Here is a 25,741-nt window from a genome sequence, read left to right on the forward strand (position 1 = left end):
GTCCTCCCTGCTCCCGAGTGGCCGGGCCGCCCCTGCCCCCCACTCCTGCCCTGCCACCTGTCCCCACCCGCCCTCTTCTCTGGTCTTCCCACGGGGCTTCTAGTCACAAAGCGTCACTCTCGTTCCTGGTTCCTCGGGGCCCCAGACACACATGGCGACGGGGAATCTGCGTGGGGAGTATGGAATTTATTTTATTGTTCTGAGTCTGGATGCGTGTTCCTTAGACATCACGGTTCCCGGTCAGAGGGGACATGTCCCCCCTCCTGGCCTTGTAGTGCCATGGGCCTGTTTGGATTGTTTTCCAGGTTCAAAGTGCACTGAGAAGGCTTCACAGTTTTAATACTTCCTAGATGCTCAACTGAGGCGAAGTGACAAAATGGCTCCCCCACCCCCGCCCGCCAGAAAAATAAAACCCCAAGCCCCCCGACAGCAGCTGCTACGGCCATATGAAAAAATAATACAAATTCTTCTTAAAAAATAGATTACACAGAAAGAACCCAGAGGACAGAGGGCCACGGCAGGGGAGGGGGATGGGGGGAGGGAGACACCTGGGGAGAAGCCCGGGGGGGGGGGGGGGGGTACTGAGATGAACTGCGGGGGCGGGGATGCTGGTGGACACCTGCCTCGTCCGCTCTGCCTAGCGTCCCTCTGTGGCTCCGCCCAGCAGCTCTGACCCGGGGCCCCGACTCCCCTGTCCCCCAGCGGACCCTCCCTTCACCCTGAGGCCTGGTACCTGCTTCTCACTAAAGTGGCTTCAAGAAAGAAACGAAGAGACCCAAAGCCAAGAGAGGCCTGCGGCTGAGCTACTGGGGGTTTCCATCCTGCAGGGGCAGACCTCTCTGCGTTTGGGGGTTTGGGTAATTATCGATACCTCCAGCTACGAGACACCCCCCCCGGGGGCGACACACCCCAGCAGCACGGCCTCTCCCTCACTCCGTGCCCTCCCCTGCCTACCTAGCCAGTACTGGGCGGTCGGAGGTGTCTACCAGTCCAGCCTCAGAGGCGCTGCAGACGGGTGGGGGGTGCACAGGGCGGCGGCAGGGGTGGGCGGAAGGGTGCAGGATGGGGCGGGACTCACCGGGCCCTCCGGCTCATGCAAGGAGAAGCGAGAGGGGGCGGCCCCACCATGGCGGAGGTAAGGCAGGGCGAGGTGACTGTGTGTGTGTGTGCAGCCAGGCCAGCTCCGGGGCCGCGGCCCGCAGGGGAGGAGAAGGCAAGGCAGAGCCTGGTGCCAGGGAGGAGTCTGGGTGCCTGCCGCCCAGCTGGGGGCTGTGCACCCCGCCAGGACCCGCAGAGGAGTGCGGTGCCGGCGGTGGGGATGGGGGCGGCTGGGTGGGCCGGGCTCAGTCGGGGACCTCGGGGTGCGCAGGCAGTCCGCTCTCGCCGCGCCGGTAGGTCTCCCAGAAGCCCTTGTCCAGCTGCTCCAGCTGCGGGCCCAACGGCAGGTGGCCGGCCAAGTGCATGTGGAGGGTCTCCAGCCACTGCTCCAGCTTCCCAAAGGAGGGCCTGGGGGGCAGGCGGGTGGGGTGTTGGGTTCTGCTCCGGAGGGGACGGGGCCCACCCCTAGGGCTGCTCCCGGGGGAGCCCAGGCTACACTGACCTCTTCTCAGGGTCCAGATCACAGCAGCGCACGGTGATGGGGAAGAAGCTTGGCGGGCAGTTCGGGGGGCAGTAACGGTCCAGGAAGCCTCGCACATTGAGACCAAAGTCCATGGTGCGGGGCAGGTAGTCGGGGTCCGCGTTCACCCGCCCAATGATCTGTCCAGCGCAAGGCCCAGCAGTTACCCAGGGTGGTGGAGGGCTTGCGGGGGGGTGTCCCTGGGGCTGGGAGCAGGTGCCAGGCCACCACACTCCCCCAGGGGTGCAGGCTGCTGTGGGCGGTCCCTGCAGACTTCCAGCCCGCGGCCCAGGAGTGTCGGGGGTGGACCAGAGCCACCAAGCCCAAAGCCAACTGCCACCTGCCCCTGGACCTACCTCGCACAGAACGATTCCAAAGGAAAACACGTCCACCTTCTCGTCGTAGCTGCGGCCTGGGTGGAGAGACCGGCTATCAGCAGGCAAGGCTGGCACAGGGACCAGGCAGCCGGGGCCAGGAGGCAGACGCTAGTGGCGTCCACGGGACCAGGGCTTAGGCTCTGCCCCCTTACCTCCCCGACCCTACCAGGTCTGAGCAAACCTTTGGGGAATGAGAATGAGAGTCCTGGGCAGAGGGTTCCAGACCCAGCTTGACCACTGACCAGCTGTGACTTTAGGCAAGTCATGGACCATGTGGTGGCCTTGAAATATATCCATGTCACACCCCTGGGACGGGTGACCCCTGCTCTATTAGAAAAAAGGTCTTTGACCATATGATTGCTAAGGACCTGGAAACGAGAGAATCCTGGATTATCTGGGTGGGCTCTAAGCACCGTTATGAGGGTCTTAGGAAGAAGAGGAGACAGGAGAGGTGGTGGGGGCCACAAGCCCGATACAGCCCCCGGCAGCCGGGAGTGGGTTCTCCCCTTAGATCCTTGGAGGGCCCACGCCTCTCCTGGATTTCCGACTTTGGGCTTCCAGAACTATGAGAGAATTCATTTCTGTTGTTTTAAGCTGCCCAGCTGGTGGAAGTCTTGTTGACGGCAGCCCCAGGGACGGGCAGAGGCTCTCTGAGGCTTGGGTTCTTCAGCTGTGACGTGGGGAGTGCGACTGTCTACCATGAGATGTTAACGATCCGTACGGCTGCTCCCACGTGTCTGATTCTCACTAGTTTACAAGCCTCAGCTCCTCAGCGGGTGCTCACAGACCCCCTTAAAAGTAGGGAGCGAGCCCCGTCTTGCAGGTTGTCAGCAGCCGGGATGTGGGCGGTGCTGGTGTCGAGAGGCCCCATCCCTGGCCACCCCAACCCCGTGTGTGCACCTGCCCGGGCGGGGGCTTTATAGCATGCCGTGTGGCCACATGTGGGGCACTGGGTGATGGGCCTGACCAAAAAGAAAAGAGAGGCGCCCCACCACCTACTCCCTGGGCCCTGTGGAGATGTCGCCTTGCATGGGATATGCTGGTTGGATGTGGACAGAGGACGGTACAACCACAAAGATCCTTACGAGGGACACAGGCATGGAAGGAGACCTGACAACGGACAGAGGTCAGAGAAGGGACCAGGGTCCTAGCCTTCATCGGAGAAGGGGCCTCTCGGGCCAAGGGACGGCGGCGGCCTGTAGAGGCCAGAAGGGAAAGGGGTTCTCCCCTCGAGCCTCCAGAAGGAACCCGGCCCAGCTGACACCTGAGACCCACGCTGACTTCCTACTCTCGGGACTAGATGGTAACTTGGTTTCCAAGCCACGCAGGGGGCGATCTGTTACAGCGGGACAGGGAACGGGTCACGGGAGGCGAGGAGGGAGCCGAGGGGAGGAGGCGGAGGCCGGGGACTGCGGGGCCGCCCACTCACCGTTGATCATCTCGGGCGCCATCCAGTACGGGTTACCCACCACCGTGTATCTCTTCTTACGGTCTGGCTTCTTGAGGCTTCGCAGGTCCGCGGGCTGCGTCTTCTCTTCCACCATGAGCCGGGCCAGCCCGAAGTCGGCCACCACCACGTTCTTGTTCTAGGGCGACGAGGAAGCAGAGCCACACTGGGAAAGCCTCCCAGCACCACCAGCCCACCCCACGCCTGGTAGGGACCGGTCCGCAGCCGGCTCCGAGGAGATGCCTCAGACTCCTGGGGGCCTGGGAGAACTGTGCCCGCCCCATCAGGGCGCCAGGGCCGCCCGGCTGTGTGGGGAAGGTGGTGGCTCCCCTTCAAGACCCAGGTCCTCTGCTCCGCCCGGGACAGCTTTGTCTCTTACTCCTCCCTCCAGCAATCTGGGGAGGTTATTTTCACACCCACTTCACACAGGCTATTACTCAGGCCCAGAGAGGTTAAGAAAGCTGCCCGAGGCCATCCAGCTAGTCAGCTCCACTGTTTCAGGTCTGCAGGAGCCCCTGTAGGCCTGGAACCCTGTGGAGTAGAGATGCTGACTACTGTGTCTACCCCTCAGGATGGAAAATCAGGGGGCGCCTGGGTGAATCAGTCGTTGGGCGGCTGCCTTTGGCTCGGGTCATGATCCCAGGGTCCTGGGACTGAGTCCTGCATCGGGCTCCCTGCTCAGTGGGGAGCCTTCTCCCCCCCCACCCCGCCGCTTGCCTCTCTACCTGCTTGTGATCTCTCTCTTTGTCAAATAAATAAATAAAATCTTTAAAAAAAAAAAAAGATGGAAAATCAGGGAGGGGCCCCTCTGAAGGGCTGGGGGGGCACCCCAGGGCACCGGTGACAAGTCAGGGGGCTGGGGAGGTCCTCTAACGGACCCTCCGTGCCAGCGCCAGGATTGGCCATGGTATCTGGACGCTGAGGACTGGGCCCAGAGTGGGAGGCCACAGGGCCCCGGCCAGGGGGTGCTTAGGACCAGGATAATGGTTTTTTTTTTTTTAAGATTTTATTTATTTATTTGACAGAGAGAGATCACAAGCAGGCAGAGAGGCAGGCAGAGAGAGAGGGGGAAGCAGGCTCCCCGCTGAGCAGAGAGCCCAATGCGGGGCTCGATTCCAGAACCCTGAGATCATGACCTGAGCGGAAGGCAGAGGCTTTAACCCACTGAGCCACCCAGGCGCCGCAGGACCAGGCTAAATCTTAAGAGAAGGACTCTGTCGCCTCTAGGAGTGACACCAATGTGGACAGCTGTCTAGAGGACACTGTACAAGGACAGCAGGAAAAGGGAGGGGCTGAGCAAGGGGCAGGGTCCGCCAGGATCGTTCAAGGGCTGCTTCCAGCCCCATCCCTCTGTGCAGGCCTCCAATTTTGAGGGGCCCCCCAGGGACTAATGATACAGCAGCCGCCCAGGCCCTGCAACGGGAAACAGCTCTAGGGAAACCAGCCAAGGGTGACCAGCGGATTCTCAGAGGCCCCAGATGGTGGGCAGTTCTGCTTTGTGCAGAGATGGATTCTGGGGATGGCGGTTGGGGGGCTCACAACTCGCATCAGATCCTCAAGGGATGCCCCCTGCTGCGGGTGGCGGCGGGGACAGGTCACCCTCTCCAGGCCCTGCACGCCACACGGGCTCGGCCCTGCAGTGACACTCATCACCGGCAGGGGCAGTGTGAGCCCCGGGGATCCAGCCCCGCCCACCTCGGTGCTCACGACCCACTGCTTTCTGCTGCTTTGGCCCCAGAGCCTCCAGGAAATTCCCAGTGCACTGGGACACCCGCCCCTGCCCCCCAACCGCGCGGACTCTACAGCAACCAGCTCCTTGCTTCCCGAATGTCATACTGCGGGGCCTGAAACCCTTCTTGTACTGAGTTCATTTGGCAAACACCTGCCAGGAGAAACGGCCTCCTCCAGGCCGGGATCTCAACCTGCCTAGTGGGATGAAGAGTTTCCTTCTCCAAATTTATGTCCACTTAGAACCTCAGAGCGACTGTGTTTGGACACGGGACTTCTGCAGACGCTACCAGTTCAGATGAGATTATACTAGATCGGGGGGAGGGGTCCCTAAATCCAGGGCCTGCTGTCTTTGTAAGAAGAGGACACACCGTGGGAAGTCAGTCTCCGGCTGAGGCTGGAATGATGTGGCTGCCGGCCAAGGAGTGCCAAGGAGTGCCAGCAGCCTCCGGAGCCGGGAGAGCAGCACGGGACAGATCCTCCCCCAGCGTCTCCAGGAGGAGCCAACCTTGTCAGCACCTGGGTTTGGGACTTTTTGCTTCCTGAACCCTGTGAGTGCGTTTCGGCCACATCCAGGCTGTGCTTCTCTGGGATGGCAGCCCCAGGAAATGAGTGAGCCCCGTCTCCAGCTGGGCATGGTCGGTCAACCCCACTGCCTATGGTCCCCTCCATCCCCACCCCTCAGACCCTGGGCTCGCAGCCCCCCCGCAACCCCCCCTTCCCCCCTTTAGTGTACCCCCCCCCCCCCCACAGCCTCTCGGAAGCCGGCCTTGACCACGCCCACCCACACGCCCAGGCCTCCCTCCAGATCTGGGGTTGTTAAGTGCTGCGTGCCACCCCAGCCGCTGTGCAGTGGGCTGTTTTGGCGACAGCCTCGCTCACAAGCCATCAGGGGTTACCCATCACTCTCTCCTTTATCCGTTTATCAGAGCCTCCCAACAACCGGGAGCCACGGTCCAAGCAGATGGCCGCGCCGGGTCTGGCACTGCTTCCCCACGAGCCAGAGGAGGAGTGGAGGAGGCAAGCCAGGATCCCCATCCCTGCAAGGCCCCCCTAGGCCAGGAGTGTGCGGGGCGGGGTCTCCCTCCCCGGGCCCAGGCTGCTCACCTCTCGGACCAGGCAGTTGTGGGAGTTGAGGTCCCGGTGGATGATATTCATGGAGTGAAGGTAGGCCTGGGGGCAGGGGGCACGGAGGTCAGGGGGCTGCTGTGCCCAGGGAGCCCAGCCCGGCCCTGGCTCCCCAAAGGCTCACCCCATTTGGACGAGGGAGGGGTGCTCCTCCCACCCCCCCGCTGATGCCCTCTGCTCGCTCTCAGAGCTTTCTGACAGCTTCTGCCTCTGACTTTCCAGTAAAGTTAGGTTAGTGGGACAGAGTCTTGGTACAAGTGGGGTTAGCTCACCCAGCCCACAACCCCCGAGCCTACTCACCATCCCTGAAGCGATGTCCTTGGCAAAGCTCACCCTCTGACTCCACGGGTACTGGCTGTCCTGTGGGGGGAGAAGGGCCAGGATGGGCCAATGGGGCCACAGCGGCGGAACGATCAGGTGAGAGAGATCAGACAGGGCAGCGAGTCCAGGGACCACCCCCCTCCCCACTCTCTCTTGCACCCACGTCTGTCCACATCGAAGGGGTGTGTCTGGATAACTCAAAAAGATCATTCTCGGGGTGCCTGGGCGGCTCAATGGGTTAAGCCTCTGCTTTCAGCTCAGGTCATGATCTCGGGGTCCTGGGATTGAGCCCCGCATTGGGCTCTCTGCTCAGCGGGGAGCCTGTTTTCCTCTCTCTGCCTGCCTCCCTGCCTACTTGTGATCTCTGTCAAATAAATAAATAAAATCTTAAAAAAAAAAAAAACCAACAACAAAAAACCCCACATCATCCTCCACCATGGGATTTCAAACACAAAGCGGGGGGATACTCCTCTATGACTCCCGACCCAGCTCTTTGGAGGGAAAAAAAAAAACACCATCTTCTATCTTCAACACAATCCTGTTCTTTCAGGTTTTTAAGAAAATCCGAACCTTCTTTCCTGTAAGAGCAGACAGACTTGCCCAACGAGAGTGCCTATAGGGCACCAGCGAGCAGGGCTCTGGGATCAGATCCTCCAGCGAAATGCTTGGTTCTCCCCCCCACCTCCCGCCGGGGATCTCGAGATGGGGGGTGAGGACATCGGAGCATATCAAAGACGGGTGTGCAGTGGGGAAGCCCCAGAGAGTGTAGCTCGGCATTTCCAAACTGAACTTGACCAGAGCACCCTTTCCGGGAAGGTGTACCTGTTAGGGGCCTGCAGGGACCCAGCCTGAGGGAGGGGGGCATCTGGGGAGCAGGAACGCTCAGTCTCGGGGTGGGGTGGGGGGACTCCAAGGCGGGGTGCCATCTGCGAGCACCGGGGTGCTACCGGCTCCTCCCCAAATCTGTTTTCAGTTTGGATTTGCAATTTCTCTCCAAGCCCTTAAAGAAAGTTCCGAATTTCGCAGAACATAGTAAATAGTAAAAAAGCCCCCCATGGGGAGAGCACAAAGGTGCCTCTCCTGAGGGGTTCCGCCCCCAGCCCGGACAGGTAAGGCTGGGTCCGGCTGCCCTGGGCCCGGGCGGGGTCAGGCCAGGGGTCCACAGGATGGTCACCCCGAAACAGCCCTCGTGTCTGCTCAGAGGAGCTGCTGCCCGCTCTGGACCTCCGCTTTAGGTGGGAGTGGGGAGCTCCCCGTCTCCCTGATTCAGAATTAGGGTTCGGAGGCCGAAGGCGAACCCCACTGAAGAGGCTGCGGGGGCCCAGAGAGCAGCTGCCCGCCCAGGGCCCGCAATGCTGGCGGTGGGGATCTCGATGCTCACCATGCTCTTGATGATGCCCCGGAGGGTGCCCCCCTTAATGTACTCGGTGATGAAGTTGAGCCTCTTGTCCTTATAGAGCACCCCGATGAATTTGAGCACGTTGGGGTGCTCCAGGCATCTCATGACCTTCACCTGGCGGGGGGGGCAGACAGGCTAGGCCTGGGGCTCTGCCCCAGTCACTCTCCCCATGCTGCCCCGCCAGAGGCCCCCACCGGTCCCGGAGGTGGAAGAGTCCCCACCCGTCTGGCCCCCGTGAGGTCTGCGAGGGCCGCGCCCACCCCCCAGCGATGCCCTTGCCCGCCTCGCTCTCCCGGCGAGACACTTTCTTTTCTTCCAGCGTGTGGCTCGTGCGTCCCATCCTCCTGGAACCCCGTGCCGCCCCCTCAACGGAGAAGTCTGGGGGGGGGGGGGGCAGGTCCATTTGCCGACCTCCTTGAGGAATGTCCTCTGGGTCTCTTCGTCGAACCGGATCAGCTCCTTCATCACCATCACCTCGCCCGTCTCCCGGTGCGTCACCTGTGCGGGGACACCGAGGCACGGAGACTCAGCACGGACAGAGGCTCTGCTCTCTGCCCGCCTTGCAGGAGGCCCAGTTGCTCCCCAAAACTGTAAGGGAGACGGACACACCCGGCTTGAAGCTTCATGGGCATTTCAGGGGATGTCCCCAACCCCCGAGAGGCGGGACTTATCGACCGCCTCACAGATGAGGCTTCCTGATAGCCCGAGGTCACCCAGCAGGAGGGAAAGCGGGTGGCTGGGGTTCAGGTCCAGCACCGTGAGACCCAGAGCCCAGCCCTCTTTCTCCTGCTCCGCTGGGAGGTCGACTGGCGGCTTTACCAGGGTCTCCCATCCCCTGGGATGGGGACCAGGCACAGGGCATCTTCTGCATGATCCTGAACCTTCCAGCCCGGTCACAGCCGGGGAACACCGGAGCCAGGGAAGGGCTTGGGTCTCTACCAAGGGAGCGTGGGAGAGGGTAAGCAGTGTACGACCCATAGGGGTTGGCCTCAGGCTCAGTGCAGGGCCCCGGGGAGGGCCCCTTCTGGATCCCACCCTCCACCTTCCAACCACGTTCTCCACAAAAAGTTCTGGGTCTCCCTGAAGTGGGTCCCCTCCTGCTAACCAGCTCAGGGAAGCCCGGCCGGATGAGAGTACGGGCCAGGGAGTCTGGAAGCTGGGTGCCCCGTCCACTGTGCGTTCCTGGAGGCAGTGGAGGGAGGCAGGAGGACAGACAGGTCTCACTGGGACTGCCCCCCCATCCCTGCACAGGTGCACCCCGTACCTTGATGGCCTGGCCAAAGCAGCCCTTGCCCAGCACCTCCCCGTGGATGAGGTCTGACGGCCGGAAGATGCGGTGTGGCCGGCAGACCACGCGCAGGGACTCGGAGCGCCCCAGGTCCTTGCGCTGGGAGGCCGGGGAGCTCAGGGAGCCGGCTCCGGGAGACCTGTCGATGCTGTAGCTCCTCCTGGCAAGGCGCACGGGGGGCTCAGTGTCCCCGGGGCACGCGGGCACCAGGCCTCAGGCCCAACCCCTCCTGCCTGCCATGCTCCCATCCACGCCAGTGCACGCAGTTGGCACCCCCACCCCAGCGCGGGAGAGCGTGGCATGGGGCGGCTCCCCTGGGTGGTCGTACGGCTCTCGCCCCATCCTGACACCAGCACCCAGGGCCCTGTCCCAAGCCTGCTATCCTGCAGGTGCCTCCACAGCACCGTCTGCCCTTGGCCTTCTCTGCCTAGGGACCCAAGGTCAGGGGCTTCATCTCCCAGCATTCGGGCGCCAGGCCCTGGAGTGTGGAGCCAGATAGCCTGGCCAGGTGCTGTAGCCCCACTGTGTGAGCAGCTCCACGGGCCAGCTAGAACTCCAGACAAACGCAGACAAGCAAGTACCACAGGCCTTCAGCACCACCATGTCTCAGAGTAAATGCGATTTCCCTAGGAGGTGTCCCTCCCCCAAAAATCTTTGCTCGGAGTCCTGAGCAGGCCTCACGGTGAGCGCTGTGAGAACCCAGGCTGCTTTTGGGTTTCTTCCTCATGCTCCCCCTCCCTTTGAGAGAGTTTGGGGCTCCTGGCACCTCCTGCCTGGGCTCCTGCAATGGCCCGTGAGCCATCTCTGGGCTCGGGCACCCTGGTGCACAGGGAACCAGCGCGATCTCTGGAACATACCCTTCAGGGGGCCCACCCCTCCCCAAAGACATTCGATGCTCCCATCGTCCTGAGCTACCTGTGTATCTTCCCTGAAGCCAGGGTGCTGGTCCCCCCTGGAGCGCTCCGTAACCCCCAGCTGGGGCAGCTGTACCCCTCTCCCACCTCTCATGACCCTTCTCCAGTCTTAGCCCTCTGCAACCTCCACTGGCCTGCTTTTCTGCAAGGCTGACTCGGCCACCAGACTAGGGGAACCTCGAGAGCAGGGACCAGGCCCCACCCCCTGAGACCCGGTTTCTGGTTACAAGGCACGGGGCTGACTTACAGGACAGGCTTCTGCCGTGTAGAGCTGCCCACCTCCCCACTGGGAGTGTGAGTTGGGGAGCTCAGGGGGCTGGGCTCAGACCCCAGCCCATGGCCCAGTGTGTCGTGGGGGTCGTGCTCGAGGGTTAGCTGCAGCAGGCGGCTGGTTTCCTGGATCAGCAGGTCAATCTGGGGAGAGCGGGTGTGCAGACGGGTGAGTCTGAGGTGGGGGAGGAGCCCCGACCCTGCTCACGGGACCCGGGACCCGTACCTCATCCAGGGGCACATTCCGGATGGGCGTGCCATTGATTTCCAGGATCCGGTCTCCGACGTGGATGGAATTCTTTACGTCTGGACTCATGCAGCCTGGGTCCACCCTGGGGGTAGAGAGAGGAGTGGTCAGACCCCTGCCTGCCTGTCCCCCGGAGCCCTGACGGAAAACCAAGGGCGAGGGGATCAGATCGGGGTGAGGAGGAAGTGAATTTCTCTCCGGCATGCCTGACCGACGGCAGTGGTCTAGATCGGCAGTTCTGGTTTGTTGGGAAGAATTCTGTCACTGACGACGGATGTCGGCTGTGGCTGTGGAAGTGGAGGGAAGTGGGATTTGCTGCTCTAGTCCTGGAGGCTCAGACCAATCCTTCCAACTGCCCGGTGTGTTTCAGGCAGATGAGTGCCCCAGGAGGAGTCCCCTGCGGGTCTGGAACCATCGGCTTCCTGAGTCCCAAAACCGGCCCCTCGAGATGAAGCAGAGGCTTCTCCTTCCGCAGATTCAGAGGAAGGGGCCGGGAGCCCACCCTGAGCCACAGCCGCGGGCCGGAGGCAGGACGGCACCCACGCTTGGACCCGTGGAACGACCAGTTTGCCAAATTTATCTGCTTCTCTGAACCCCTTGGCTACCTTGTTTTCATTTTGTCTTCACGCAAGTTTTTTTAAGGGATGTTCACTTTGTCTCTGCCCTGAGATGGGGAAGGGGTAAGGAGTGGGACGGAAAGGAGACCGGGGACTTTAGGAAAAAAGGTTCATAAGGGGGCGGCTGGGTGGAGCACTTGGTTAAGCATCTGACTCGGTTTCTGCATGGGTCACGGATCATCTCAGGGTCGTGAGATCGAGTCCTGCGTCGGCTCCGTGCTGAGTGTGGAGCCCACTCGGGATTCTCTCCCCACCTCGGTCCCTGCCCCCTCCTCATGTGTGTGTGTATGTGCTCGCTCTCTCAAAAAAAAAAAAAAAAAAGGAAAAAAAAAGAAAAGAAAAAGCTTCATAAAAATTCTCCATCATCAAGAGTATAGTCTCACATGGAGAAACTCTCCCTTACCCTGGAAAGCCAGGTCATTCGTGAGAGAGGAAGAAGAGACTTAAGGACCCACCATGGTGTAGCCATCGTAGGAGTTAAGCGAGACAGCCAAGAAACCTTCACGGGTGCCCCGACCATCTGGGGAAAGGCTGCTGGGGGCAGGAGGTTTACAGACTCAAATCTCACAAATGACTTATTGATTATGTTTCAAAGGGAAAAAAAAATATCCTGGATAGCAGACGGAGGACTGTACTTCTGACCGAGTAATCAATGGTGGGCTTTATTGACTTCGTGGGTCTGGTCAGCAGCCGCAGGAAGGACACGGCATCATGACGTTGCATCAGGTCAAAACCCATAACCTGAGTCTGACAAAGTGGTCAGAGCAGGGCAGCCAGCCCCAGACAGAGGGAGTTCTGCTTAACCGCTGGCCCGCCCTCTTCGTAAATGTCCAGCTCGTGGAGGACGACGAAAAGCTGAGGACTGTCACAGATTCAGAGACGGAAGGGGACACGTGGGTTTTCAGCGCCATGTATGGTCTTGGGCTGGAGGCTGGGTGGAGGGAAGCGGCCCCAAGGGTGGCGTTGAGAAAACTGGAAAAACGTGAACGTGGACTGTCCAGTGGATCGAAGTATCATGTTGGTGCTCAATTTCTTCAGCGTCGTAACTGTGCGATGAGACACGATCGGTAATTAGGCAGGAGAGTGCCCTTGTTTGTAGAACAATGTCAGGTGTCTGGTGGGGGCAGAAGGACCAGTAGAGCTTGGAACGGAATCCTGAGCCACTTAGTAAATAACAGTAACGTGTACATATGTGTACGTGTAAATATAAATCATTCCAATGTACACATATGCATATGTAGAAAGAAACGCATACCCTAACAGTGCCCCCCGCCAAAAAGTTACATTAGTGAACATCCTATAAATTTGAAAATTTCCAGATAAAAACTCGGAAGTGAGTCTATTTCATCGATACAGTCTTCTCGTGGGCACGGTCTTCGAAGTGTATCTCTCAGCTTCCCCTTGATCTCCTGCTACGGCGGCAGGGGGCTGGGGCACAGATGCAGGAAACTTTCCTTCCGATGCTGCGATCGACAAAAAGCCAAGTGGTCCACAGGGGCTGGCTTAAAACAAACAAGTAAATCCGGTCAGCAGCCTCTGGGCGGGCAGGGCGGCTCCTCCGAGGGGCGTGGTGGTCTGGGCCGAAACTGCTGGGAAAGCAGCTGCCGGCTGGCGGAGGCTCCGCCGGCGAGAGGGAGGCAGGAGGAGTGCAGTTCCTTGGCTTTCTGTTTCTAAAATCCTGCCTGGCTTCCAGAGACCAGCTGGTCTGGGAGTTCCCCCAGCTCTCTCACCAGTCTGTCTGCCCGCTGCTGTAGACGAGGCAGCTGCTGGCCTGGCTGGCACTCACGGGGCGCGGGGGGAAAGGGGGGCAGAGGCAAGGTCAAGACCAGACGCATCCTGCCCCCGGCGCCTCCCCCCTCCTGACCCATGCCTCATGGTGGTGCCACTGGATCTCACAGAAGCTGGCACTTGGCTCCCAGGCCCACTAGTTACTTCTCAAGGAGTCCATCAATGCCCAGGAGACATCTTAGAAGGCTCCAAGGTGTCCAACTGCCTCTCTGTACAAAGCCCAGAGAGGGCAGGGGGCTGCTTGGCGTCACACAGCGTGCTGGCAACTCTGCTGGCTCCTTTATCTGCCTTCTTATGTTTCACACCTTTTCTACATCCTTTAGGACTCTGGTTAGGGACGACCTGCTCATCGCTGATCTTGGTTCCCTGAATCCTGTCGGCCTGAACACGTTTTTTTTCTCCCCCCTTCTTGAACAGTACTTTCACCAAGGACAGAATCTTAGGCTGATGGGTTATTTTTGGCTCAGGGCACTGAACACATCATTCTGCTTCTTTCCAGCTTCCCCGGTTTCTGTTGAGAAATCAGCTGCCCCTATTCGAAAATGTCTATTTTCTATGGCGACATTTTTTATTTTTATGTTTTTTGAGAGAGAGGGTGCTTGTGAGCAGGGGGAGAGGGAGGGAGAGAATTCCAGGAAGCCTCCGCATTCAGCATGGAGCCCGCCGTGGGGCTCCGTCTCACGACCCTGAAATCATGACCTGAGTGGAAATCCAGACTCAGACGCTCAACCAACTGAGCCACCCAGGCTCTGCGGCCACTTTTAAGGACTCCTCTTTCACCTCAGGCGCAGTAGTTCCACTGGATGGGGCGACCCACGGCTGGATTTCTTTTTGTTCTGCTTGGGATTTACTGGGCTGGAGGTTTGTGGTTTGGTACATTTCTAGGATGTTCTCAGCCACTGTCTCTTCAGACACCACCTCCCTCCCACCGTCTCATGCTTCTCCTGGAACACCAAATGGCTTCCCTATGTCCTAACCTCTGTCCTCCACGGGTCCTAACCTCTCTTTCACAGCTTTCATCCTTTTGGTCTCCGTCTCTCTCCCTTCAGTAGCTTAAAGCCCTACCCCACCGTTAAACCTTGCATTGAGGTTTCCGTTAGTTCGTTCCTAGGGGATCTGACTCTTTTCCATTTAGTTGGAATTTATTCGCTCTTTGCTCATTTCTTCCAAATGTCTCTTACTGATTACAGCACGTGGAACGTAATGATCTTGTATTGTGTCCAATCGTCCCGGTCCCTGGAGTTTCTGTAGGTCTGGTTCTCCTTCCTATTGTTTCCGCTGGCTCTTCCTTACGCTGCCCCGCCTCCGTATGCGTTCAGCGATTTTTCGCGGAACTGCTCATCTTCCTTGGGACACTTAGCTCAGTAAACTCAGTGATAGGACCTGCATCTGATGCTGTCAGGGACTGGGAACACTGCTAGCGGGGAAGCACTTGAAAACTTGTACCGTTGTGACTTGGGAGTTTCTGAGCCATCCAGGCCTATGAATTTGGTTTGCAAACCCAAGTTCGTGAATTCTGGGAGACATCCCCCCTCCCCTTCCATTCAGGCTCCAATCAGTTTATGTTTCGGCTCTGGGAGGGGGGGACCGATGGAAGGTGTGGTCTCTCATTCATCCTTACCCGGAGAGCCCTCTGGGATCTCAGCCTAATGAAGGAAGAGTTCTCTAATGGGACTGGCTTTCTGGAGCCGGTCAGGGCTTCCAGAGGCCCAGCCATGAAAGGACTTAAAAACTGAAGCTTAAGTTGCCTCAATTTCAATTGGGCCTTAGGGCATGGCTGTCTTCCGCAGTTCTGCCGTCTGTCCTGGACTCCCTGCATCAATTATCCTTGACTTGGTTACTCCCCTTTCTTGTTGGGTGACACACGGACTAAAGAAGTTTTAAATATTTTATCTAACACTGGTCATGGTTTTTAAAGGAATGAGTGCACCAAGGATGTGGCATACCAGGTTGTCAGAGCTGGGTTCTCTGTGTGCCCAAATACTTGCCCAGCCCTAGAGCCTGCCCCCCTCCACTCAGAGCACCCACGGGCATAGCCAGACTCACCCCTGGACCCGGACGGTGTGGGAGTGCTCCGTGCTGCAGCCTGGCGGGCCGTGTGGGGGGTCGATGGAGACTGAGAGGCCACGTTTGCCATGAGCCGAGGCTGGGATGGATACGAGGGTAACTGTGTGGGGCAGGCGGGAGCCGGGGGAGTCGGGCAGGATCTGCTCGATGACGGGGGTCACCACGGTCTGGTAGTAACAGTGCCCACTGCAAGGGCCACGGATGTCAGGGACCCAAGGAGGGGGAAGAAAAGGGTTTGAGGACAGCTACCAGCATCACTGCTGCCCCCATCTCCCCGCCCCAGGCTCTTCTCTCCTCCCCACCTCCGGCTCCCCAGGGCAGGAGGGGCCGGAGGGTCGTAACTGCCTCATAGGCCCAGAGCAGGAACTGAGCATGTCCAGCCCAGCCCTTGCCCCCTCGGTCATTCTGGGCTCGTCTACTGCTGTCATGCTTGTGAGCTGGCCAGGAAAAGGCCGGGGGATAAATCCAGTTCAGGAGGAAGTCATTAAAAGTCCATTTGGGACTAAGCCATGCTGCCCGGGGAATCCAGCTTGATCAGCACCATCGAATAAAGAATTGGTCTGGTCTCTGTCCTGGTTCCTGGGAAAGAGGCTCTGAATCTTTGGAATATAAGTGTCCTTCAGCCCATACCTGAACTTGTGTTAACAGATGACTCAGGGTGGGGGGCAGTCACCAGGAAAAAACCAACCACGTGAGTAGTTGGGGGAGGGCTGTGACCCAGCCCGACCTTGGAGGTGGCAGCGAGGGTGGGCAGTGGAAGAGTAAAGCTTGATCACGTGCCCAATGACTCAACCAATGGTGCCTACATCATGAGACCCCAATAAAAACTCTGGTGATGTCAAGGCAGGTGGGGGCGTCACATGTCCTGATTCCGAGGTGGGGGGGATGCATGGAAACTCTGCATTTGGGGACCCCCCTGACTCTGCTCTTTGCCTCACTTCTGCTGGCTGGTCCTCATACAGGGGGATCTGCAACCTTGATCAAAACCCCTGAACTTGGGGCCAGTTGTGGACCGGGCCGAGCTTGTGGGGTGTGTACCAGAACTGCACCCCCGTGACGTGGGAGAGCGGGTGTTGGGGGGGGGCGTCCTCGCTGTGACTCCTGTGTCCTCTTGGTGACTTCTACACCAAACTTGTCCTCACACCTGACCCACGCGGGGAGGGAAAGGATGCTGGCGCGGGAGGCTCGGAACGGGGCGGGCACCCCGGGTTTGGAGGGGGCCTGGGCACTCACCAGTACAGCTTGGAGTGCTCCACGAGCGTGTAGGTGTCCCCGTCACCGATGAAGGTCCCGCACGTGAGGCAGATGAAGCACTCGGGGTGGTATTTCAGCTCCCCGGCCACCTGGCAGGGGGGTGGCAGAGACAACCCAGCTCAGCAGCCCCTTCCGCCCCTCCCCTCGGAAGGGCAGCCCCAAGCCAACTTTGGGGGCCCGGCTGGCTGGCTGGCTCTAGGATGCTGGTTCCAGAGATGCACAGACAGACCAAGGGGCTCAGCGGGCCAGGGGGTAGGGGGCAGAGTCCGAGCCAGCGAAAAGGAGAACCAGAGAGCACTGGGCTAGGGGCACCCATGAGGACACACACGTGCTGGCACCAGGTGCAGGGTGTGAGCGGGGCGGGGTGCTTACCATGACCAGTCCCTTGGTGATGTGCTCTGAGCACCCGTGGCAGGACTCTCCATAGCGGGCCCAGTAGTCTCTCTTGCAGAAGAGCTGCCCATCCTTCTCATAGTACTGGTGTGAAAGGGGGGCACTGCACTCACAACACCTGGGGGGAAGAGGCACGGGGACTCAGTCTGGCCCCTTTCCCCAACAGCAGGTGCCCCTGTAAGAATGAGAAAAAGGGCCACCTTCCTTGGGCAGAAGCAGCGTGTGCTGGGGCCCAAGGCTCAGCAGGTGGAGTCTGGGATGGCTTCAGCAGGAAGCCTCTGTGCAGTGCACAGCCTGCACAACCACCCATGGCCGTTCTGCCTCCAGAGCACCAGATCACCTGGCCGACCTGCCAGCCCCAGGGTGAGAAGTGCTCTTCACTTCTGAGCTCCTGTCCCTCGCAATGCAAAGGAGATGGCCCAGGGAAGGCAAACGACTTGCTCTTGTGCTCACCAGTCCGGTGGAGGGGGAAATGGAACTTGGGCACCCGGGACTCGGGTGGGGCTGATGCAGATGGCCGTGACCTGGGGGGAGCTGTGGAGAACTACCAAAAGCCGGCACCTGCCCACTGTCTGGGCTCAATGTACTTAATCCACACTGGCCACCATGAGGCAGATGAATTCTGGAGGCTCGAGACGGCCGAAGGTCATGGGATGGGTGCCACAACCTCAAGCAAAGCTCCTCCCTGTTCCACTATGATATAAGGAAAGAATGTAGCTTGGCAGACCCCAGCCAGCATCACTGAAGACAGAGGAGCTCCCAGATTCCTAGACCTCATCCAGCACTCGGGTGCTGAGGTCCCAAGAAGGGGGCACAGCCTGGGCCGGTTCAACCCTGCTCAACCAGGACCCCAGCGCCCGCCCCCACCCTCAGGGGAGCAGTCACACTGTAGGTATGACACCCAGATGTGCAGTCATCAAGGATGGGACCTCCTGCCTTGCCGGGAGGGGATACAGGACAGGCCCAGCTGGGGCTCCTTAAAGGACCTGGGGAGAAATGAGGAAGCTTCCTGCTTCCTTCCCTGTGTTATCCCACAGGCCAGGAACTGGACCTACATGCCTGGCTTCCTTCCACCCAAGTGAACTGGATGGGGACCAGGAGCTCAGCTAAGGCAGGACGAGCAACTGCAGAAATGCATGATGTCCCAGGAGCCAGGAGCCACGCTGGGTTTTGGAGAGCCTGACGGAGGGACCTGGCTGCACAGGTATGTCTGGGCCAGAGTCTGCAGTGAGTAGAGAATCTACCTGGCTCCTCCACTGCCCTCTAAGCATGCTGGGTCATGTGCCAAGGTCATGCAGGGACGGGGTACCAGGCTCAGAGCTCACTCCCAGTAAGGAAACAATCCAGGAGAGAGGAGGGCAGGAAAGACCGGGGCCTGAGGGAGACCACCCGGTCCCCCGGCGGGCAGGGAACTGTCAGTCTCTGCAGCCAGCCCTCTGATGGCATGACCTCACTCACTCATCTCTTTAGCAACTGCAGATGAAGATGCGGGAGAGGGCGGCAACCCAGAGTGCTGGTGGGACACTGTCCCTTTAAGAGGATCCAGCCAGTTCCCCATTGTCTGGGAGCCTAAGGGGAGGGGCTGGGGGACCACAGGGTGGGGGGGATTGGGGAGGAGAAGGCACAAAGCGCCTGGGTGCAGATGCATCCGGGTGGGGGTGCACCCAGGAAGGGGGGGATCCAATGAGCTCCCTCTAGGAAAGGTGGGAGTGGGGGAGGGAAGGCCTCCGGAGACCGCCCTGGGACACGAGAGGAGGCAGCGGAAGCAACGCTGGCCGGGAGCCATGACGTCATCCCCAGCCCTTCCTGCCCCCGCACACCAGGCCCTGGCCCCGGGCGCCCTTAGTGGGCGCAACTCACCGCGGGGTGGGCGAAGGGGCGCGGAAGGCGCGGGGCCTGGAAGGAGGCCGCCCACGAGGAGGGGGATCCCCACTGCACGCCCTCAGGGGCCCCCAGCCTGGCGGGAAGGTGCGCAGCCGAGGAGCCGGCTCCCGGAAGAGGCGGGCGCGCGCCCCGCACCGTGACCTTGGCGAGGCTCCCCCACCGCCCGCGCGCCCTGTGCCATCCGCGAGTGATTCACTTTGCCCTTCCACCGGCTAGACACTCGGCGCGTCACAGCAATGTCACCACATTAGTCTCCCCCTCACTGCGGGCTGCCAGGCTGCAGGAAGCAGGGCCCCGCCTGCCCCTGGTGGGTGGGCTGGTGGGGGATCCGGGCAGCTGCCTTCCTCTGGGGGAGGAGAATGCTCCTCTCCAGCCGGCCAGCTCCTACACTCCTGCACTAACATTCCTCACTGTAGTAGCCCGGGAAGATGGCGCGCTGACTCCCACAAGGACTGGGGGAGCCCATTCGGCTCCCTGGTCACCACTTCCTTGAAGCCCACTCAGTCACCTGGCTGGAGTGCCCACCAATGCAGCCTCCATCGCCAGCCCTGGCCGGCACCCCCACTCTCTGCCATCACCCCGAGGGCTCTCTTGAGGTCCCATGCCAGAAGTCCACGAATGCTGGACCCAGAGAGAACAGAAGTGGCTCCTGCAGAACACTGAACCTGGAGTGGGTCCGCCCCGAGCATCCCAGACCGCCACCTCGGACAGGGGAGCAGCTTGGGGTGGGCACTCAGGGCCTCAGTGGACCTCTGCATGTGGAAGGCACAGAGGAGCCCCTGGCCCTGTCCATCCCTTCACCTCTCAGGCCAGTATCTGGCCACCAGCCAGAGCAGGAAAGGGGGGGGGCTCTTAAGGGAACCCCCACCCCTGCTGCTGCCTCCAGCAGGGATGTCAAGGGGGGAGCACCAGGCACTGAGGGCATGAAGAGATGGCCTTGGGCCGGACAGAGGAACTGCTGGAGGGCAGGCAGGCAGGCAGGCAGACGTCCATCCCTCCCAGGGATGCCCTCCAGCCAGGGCCACATCCCCGGACACCAGGGATGAAGAAAAAACAGCTGGAGGACCAGCCTCACGGGGAGACCGGACCAAAGGGCCAGAAGAAGGCTCCGCAGCCGCCGGCCTGCCTCCCCCAACAGGCGGCCAACAGTGACCAAGGAGTTTCAGTTCTCCTGCCCCCGGAGCTGCCCGCTCCCAGGTAGGTCTGCCCCACAGGGCAGCCTCCGGCCCCAGGGGGCCCTCAGACCAGGCACCCAGCCTGAGGTGTGGGCTGGGTTGGGCAGGGGGATTTGCACTTACTTGGCTCCTCTGAGGAAGCGGCTTCTTCTCAGGGCCAGCATCCCTTGCTGCAGGGGTGCAGCGTGGGGGGGTGGGCCCGGCCAGCTGCTTCCCCATCCTACTCCAGGCCCTCAGGATTGGAGGCCGCAGAGGGTCAGGGGTGGGGCCAGAGCGGCCACATGGTGGGGGAGGAGGCTGCAGGGCTGCTGCTGAGGAGGCTGAGGAGGACTTGGTCCAGGCCCACAACAGGAAGCCGTTGGGGGGCCTTCTGCTGGTGCAGGCAGGGGGGGGGGGCACTCCGCCCTCAGCCCTGCACCTCGGAGAGCGCCCTTCAGGTCCCTTAGCCTCTGGCTGGACCAAGGGAGGCTCGGGACTCCCTGGGGACAGGGACAAGCCCCAAAGCAGCTGCTTCTTCCGGTGTTGCTGCCAAAGGGACAGAGGTTGACTTCCACGGATGGCCTGTCCTCCCTGCCTGAAAGGTCCCCCGGAGAGGGGGAGACCGCACCCTGGCCCGGGCTCTGAACCGCATGCCCGCTGCGTGCTCACCCCTACTCACCGGGGGCCCAGCCCACCAGCCTCCGAGATGTCACCAGAGCTACGGTGGGGCCCCAGGGCCGAAGGGCTGCTGGCTTCTGGGACAGACCCTTTCCGGCCAGCAGCTGGACCTGAGCAACGCTTGGACCACTCCGTCCGGCTGTGACCTCCTGGGAGGTGGGGCCCACAGGAGGTGGGACAGCTAGAACAGAGAAAGGAGTGGGCCCTGTGGTGACAGTGACCCCCTGTGCTAATGCCAGAGGCAGGCCATGTGCCTTTGCAACTCTCCCATGGCAAGGAACTCGGGGCCCGGGAGCCGGTGGCAGCCCCACGTCACGGTCCCGAGAGGCTCCTAGGGACAAAGCAAGTAGAGTCCAGAGCCCAGCTGCTGGGTGGCCTTGGGCACACGGTGACTCCTCTCAGACAGTGCTTCCTAACTGTCACGGCGGTGAGGACACCACTGGCCTGGCTCAGATCTGGGGGCCGTTGGGAGAAGCCTAGACCACTTGGCCAGGAGCACGTGTGGAGGCCAGAATGCCGACGCTGTGGCTCTTACTGCCTGTGGGGCTGCTTTCGTGGTTATGCACCCCATCACACCAGGGACAGCGGCACATCCTTCTTCCTCCTCCCTGACGTGGGCCCGACTCCTCCTGGTCACAGGGCAGGGACCCCTCCAAAGCCAGATCCTGTCCCCTGCCCCCCACTCGGCTTCCCTGTTGTGGCTTCTATGGCCGCATTCCCGGCCCTCCCCCGTGTCTCCCCAAATTCCACCTCCCTCCCCACCCTCAGGACAGGGGTCCCCAAAGTTCCTCCGGATTCCTCGGCCCCATCCTGAATCCTGCCCACTATCTCAGCATCCTGGCCCCGCAGGAGCTGCCTCTCCAGCCTTCCCGCCTCTGAGGGGTCTCAAAGCACCTCACCAGCTCTGGGCAGGGCCCTGCCACCCGGGACGGCCTGCTGCATCTCAATTCGATGTGGCTGGGCACAGTTCAGCATCAGCCCGCTGCCGTGGTTCCCAGGGAGCCGAAGGAGTGCCATGCTCCCCAGCGCCCAGGGCAAAAGCCCAGATGGCTTCAGATGCTCCCCCTGCTATTCCCCAGTCCCGCGCCCCTCACCTCTTCACCTCTGCAGTGACTTGGGGCAAGGCCGACACAGGCTCTAGCCCGTTGTCGCGTGTAAACGCACAAATCACGGTACCTCACAGGGGGATGGCGAGGGCTTCATGCCATCCAGCTGGCCCTCGAACGATGCCAGAGTTAGGGGCACCAACGCCCGCACAGCCACAAACCCATGGGTAACTTTCAACTCCCCCAAACTTCACTACTCCCGGCCTGCTGGTGCCCGGAAGCCTTCCCCGTAACATCAATAGTCAACACATGTTCCGTATGCTATATGGAGCACCTGGCGTATTCTTACAGCAAAGCAAGCTAAAGAAAACGTTACTAAGAAAATCACAGAGAAAAGACATCTATGGTATCATACGGTAAAGAAATCTGCATAAAAGTAGACCGGTGAGGTTCAAACCTGGGGTGTTCAGGGTCAAGGGTAACGTCAAAAACGCCCGATAAACAATGGCTAATACGATCGCTAGCGGGAACTGTCCCCTCTCTCCATTTGTCGTCACTGTCCGAGGTCAGGCCTTATGAGCTCAGATCCCTGAACTACTGTGACAGTCCCTTCCCTGCCAAGTCACCGCCATCTGCCCACTGGGATGGCATTTTTCACTAGCACTTCCACCCACGTCCCTCCCCTGCTTTCTGCAAACCCTCGGCTGACGCCCTAGTGCCCTTGGAAGGGCCTTATCTTGGCCTTGGGGTCCTGTCACAGGCTGATCCCAACCTTCCTCCCCCGCTCCCTCTTTTCGAACCAGATGAGCTCTTCCCATTTCTGTCTCTGTGCATGTGGCTTTCTCCAGCTATCCAGAGCCCTCTTTGTCCCCAAAGGCCCCTTTGTGAACCCCTGATCGGGAGCCCTGGGCCCCGTGCCTGCCTCTCCTCTGGCCTCATCAGCCAGAATCATCGCTGGCTGTGTGACTGGTCAAGAGAATTAATGTCTGTGTCCCCAGTAACGGAGACAACACAGTATCTGATTAGACAAAGTCCTTAGAAGGATGCCAGGCCCTTGCTAAGTTGCAGAAAATGTTGGACGTTGTTCTTAAAGAAAAAACAAATAAACAAAACTTGTCAGAGGTTCCTGCCGGCGGAAATAAACCCCTGTAGCTGGCGGTTGATGCCTTCCCACCCCAACCCTGTTCTTCACCGACTGGCCCTGTGCTGTCACCCCTCCACCCCTGCCGCCTGCCAGAAGGCCCACTGCCTGGAACTGCTTCCTGCCATAATTCCCCGCGCAGGATGTCTCATGTCTCCGAAACCCCGGTTCTGACCCTACGGCTAACCCTAAGGCTATCCCCTGCACCTGCTTCTCAGGATGGTCCTGCTGGGTGGCTGGGCCACGTTTGGGTCCCCCGTGCTTGGCCACAGCCCTGACCTTGCTCTCTGATGCTTGGAGCTGCTTCCTGAAGGAAGGGGCTGGCCTTATTGGACTGTGCCTGTTCACAACGAGCCTGGGGCCTGGGTTGTATCCTCCCTCCTTCTCTAGAGGCAGGGGCACACTGCCCTCCATGGCCTCCCCCTGCCTAGGTGCCAGAAGGCCTCAGTAATATGGGGGGAAATGCAGGTCTCCCTTCTCCTCTCCTAAGAGATCTAGGATGACAAAACAGAAAGGCCCCTGGGGACCTTCTAGTCCCCATGCCCCATTTTACAGGTGGGGAAACTAACCGGAGTCGGTGCCAGAGGGACTAGCCATGTCTCCCGGACCGCTGAGCCGGCCTCTGGTCGCTGTCAGGCCTTGCTCAGGGCACCCCCACCCCGGCCAGCCTGGCCTACCTGAAGCAGTCTGCGTGCCAGTCAGCACTCAGGGCCTGGAGGTACTGGCCGTCATAGATCCTTTGGCCGCAGCTCGCACACACGGGCAGCTCACTTCCTGCAAAGACACAGGCAGTCAGCAGTCCCTCTCGGGAGGCGCGGTCTGGTGCAGGTCCGGCCTGCCCAGCCCACCCCACGGGGACCCGGCACCTTCTCCTGCATGTACACAGAGCACCCAGATACTGTGCCTAGCGGAAGGAGAAAGGACGTGGGTCTGAGAGTCTCATTGAGACCTTAGCTAACTTGCTAGGCCTCTGGGGGCCTCAGTTTCCCTATTTGTCAACTGAAGAGGAGGACACAGGATGTCCACTCTCCAGCAACAGCGTTCTCCTGCCTCAACTCCTGTTTAGCAAGGTCAAACGGGAGAAAGCAAGTGGCAGGATTTAGAGATAAGGCAGCAGGTGACACTGCTGTCATAGCCTCTTTCCTCCCTGGCCTTCCAGAAAGAGGAAGCTTCAAAAGGGCAGGGACTGGACAGGGCTGGGACGGTGTATCCAGAGCTGAAGCCCGTATAAGAGGAGAAAGGCAGGTAGCCCAGAGGTGCTGGCCTCATCTGAGTTTCAGCTGTGCCTTGGCCTCTGAGGGCCTGGGGCTTTAGAGCTGGGCACTCACAGACACCTGCTTTGGGGACGCCTAGTGCCTTTTCAAGCCGGCCATTAGGCGTGCTTAGTCATTCTAGGGCCTGGTATCCTTGGAGCTGGGTGGGCCCTGGAGGAACCCCCCAAACCTACTCATCCCCATTGTACAGATGGGGAGACTGAGTCCTGGAGGGGGCAGGCCTGTCATAAAGCCAGGCTCCCAGGCTACAGCCTGGCCCTCCGTGAGGATGCAGGGACCAAAAGGTAGGGAGGGGTGACAGTGAGAAGGGCTCTTGCTCCAAGTAGGCCTTCAAGGGCCTGGGGACGGCTGGCAGGAGCCTTAGGGAAGGGCAGGGCTGGAGGAGTTGGCATCAATGGGACCTGGATTGGACCAGGTGAGCCTCTGTGATGGCTGCTGGGGAAACCCCGGAAAGGGGACACCAGGGAGGGAGTCTTGGAGGTCTTCATACCCTAACTGTCCTGCAAGCTGATCCTTGGGCCCCAGGAAGGGGAAAGGGGCTGAAGAGGAGACTAGAATGACAGTCATCTTCCCAGCCACGACGGATGGCAGGCACTGGGTTTGGTGCAGGGAGAGGGGGTGGAGGCCCCCGGGATACCGCCGACGGCTCCCTGGAGGAGGCTTCTCAACCCGGCCCCAACCACCAGTACCGGGGGCCAAGTACCCAGCCCCCAATCGTAAAGACGGGGAAACTGAGGCCTGGCACGTAGCCCATCCCTAGCTCAAGGTCAAGGAGCTGGGCGGGCGGCTCGGACCCAGGGCTGCGGCTTTCCCAGCCCCTTTCTTCCCTGCCGGCTTAGAGACAGGATAAGGGGTGGCCCCAGTGCGAGTACCCGGGTGGGCAGAGCACGCGGAGGGAGGCCGGGGCCGGCCAGGCAGCGCCCGGGACTCCTCCCGGGTGGTCGTCGGTCGGGGGAGGGGGAAGGCGGGGATGAAAGGGAGGAGGGGGCCAGCCCGGGCCAAGCGGGGGGAAACGGGGTGGGAGCGTGTCAGGGAGGGGCCGGACGGCTCGGAAAAGGGCGAGCTCAGCCCAGAGAAGGCAGGGGCGCGGCCTCGCGGCAGACCCGGCCTCCGCGGCCGCCGGGCCCGGCCCCCTCCCGGCCGCCCGCTCCCCCCACCCCCCGGGCCCCGGCGCGACGCCCCCGCCCGTTCGGCCCCGGCGGGTGCCCCTCCCGGCCCGCGCCCAGCGCACCTTCCTCTCCCATACGTTCTTCCCTCCAGGTGCAACAAAGTAGCGTCAACCTCATGCACTCGGCGGGGGGCGGGGCCCGGCGGGCTGGGGCTGGGGGCGGCCCGGGCCCCGCGAGCTCGCCCGCAGCCGCAGCCGCCGCCGCCGCCGCCGCCGCCGCCGCCGGCCCGGGAGGCGGAGGCGGAGAGCGCGGGGCGGGCCGGGGTGGGCTCGGGGCTCCCGGCGCCGCCGCCGCCTCTCGGACACCGGCTCCGGCACCGGCTCCGCGCCGCGGCGGCCTGGGGACCGAGCGGAGGGGCGGGCCGGGGCGGGGCCTGGAGCTGCGGCACGGGGGCGGGGCGGGGCGCGGGCGAGCGGCCGAACTGCCTTGCGCGGCCCCGCCCCGCGCCCCCGGCGGCGCCCCGCCCCGCCCTTTCATTCATCTCCGCGCGAGCGCCAAGTCCCGGCTGGGCGCCGCGAGGCGGGGCCTCGTAAGCGCAA

At 61.1% G+C, this 25,741-nt stretch overlaps 1 protein-coding gene across 2 annotated transcripts; it reads right to left on the reverse strand.

The window, feature by feature from the left end:
• Nucleotides 1-1,046: 1,046 nt before the first annotated feature.
• Nucleotides 1,047-25,438, reverse strand: LIMK1 (LIM domain kinase 1). Of its 2 annotated transcripts, XM_032872422.1 has the most exons (16): nt 25,265-25,438; nt 23,437-23,533; nt 16,836-16,974; nt 16,443-16,552; nt 15,189-15,395; nt 10,717-10,822; nt 10,468-10,634; nt 9,283-9,466; nt 8,430-8,516; nt 8,001-8,132; nt 6,599-6,658; nt 6,278-6,343; nt 3,425-3,581; nt 1,975-2,030; nt 1,601-1,758; nt 1,047-1,506 (listed from the first exon to the last, which is right to left on the reverse strand). In XM_032872422.1, the coding sequence occupies exons 1-16, from the start codon at nt 25,317-25,319 to the stop codon at nt 1,344-1,346; spliced, it is 1,944 nt and encodes a 647-aa protein (XP_032728313.1). In that variant the 5' UTR covers nt 25,320-25,438; the 3' UTR covers nt 1,047-1,343. The 2 variants fall into 2 exon arrangements, with proteins under 2 accessions (XP_032728313.1, XP_032728314.1); XM_032872423.1 differs by lacking the exons at nt 23,437-23,533; nt 25,265-25,438 and adding an exon at nt 20,039-20,138.
• Between the last annotated feature and the right edge of the window lie 303 nt (nt 25,439-25,741).

This window comes from Lontra canadensis, unplaced genomic scaffold (assembly GCF_010015895.1).
Source record: "Lontra canadensis isolate GAN:19392208 unplaced genomic scaffold, GSC_riverotter_1.0 scaffold45, whole genome shotgun sequence".
NCBI classification, from domain to species: domain Eukaryota; kingdom Metazoa; phylum Chordata; class Mammalia; order Carnivora; family Mustelidae; genus Lontra; species Lontra canadensis.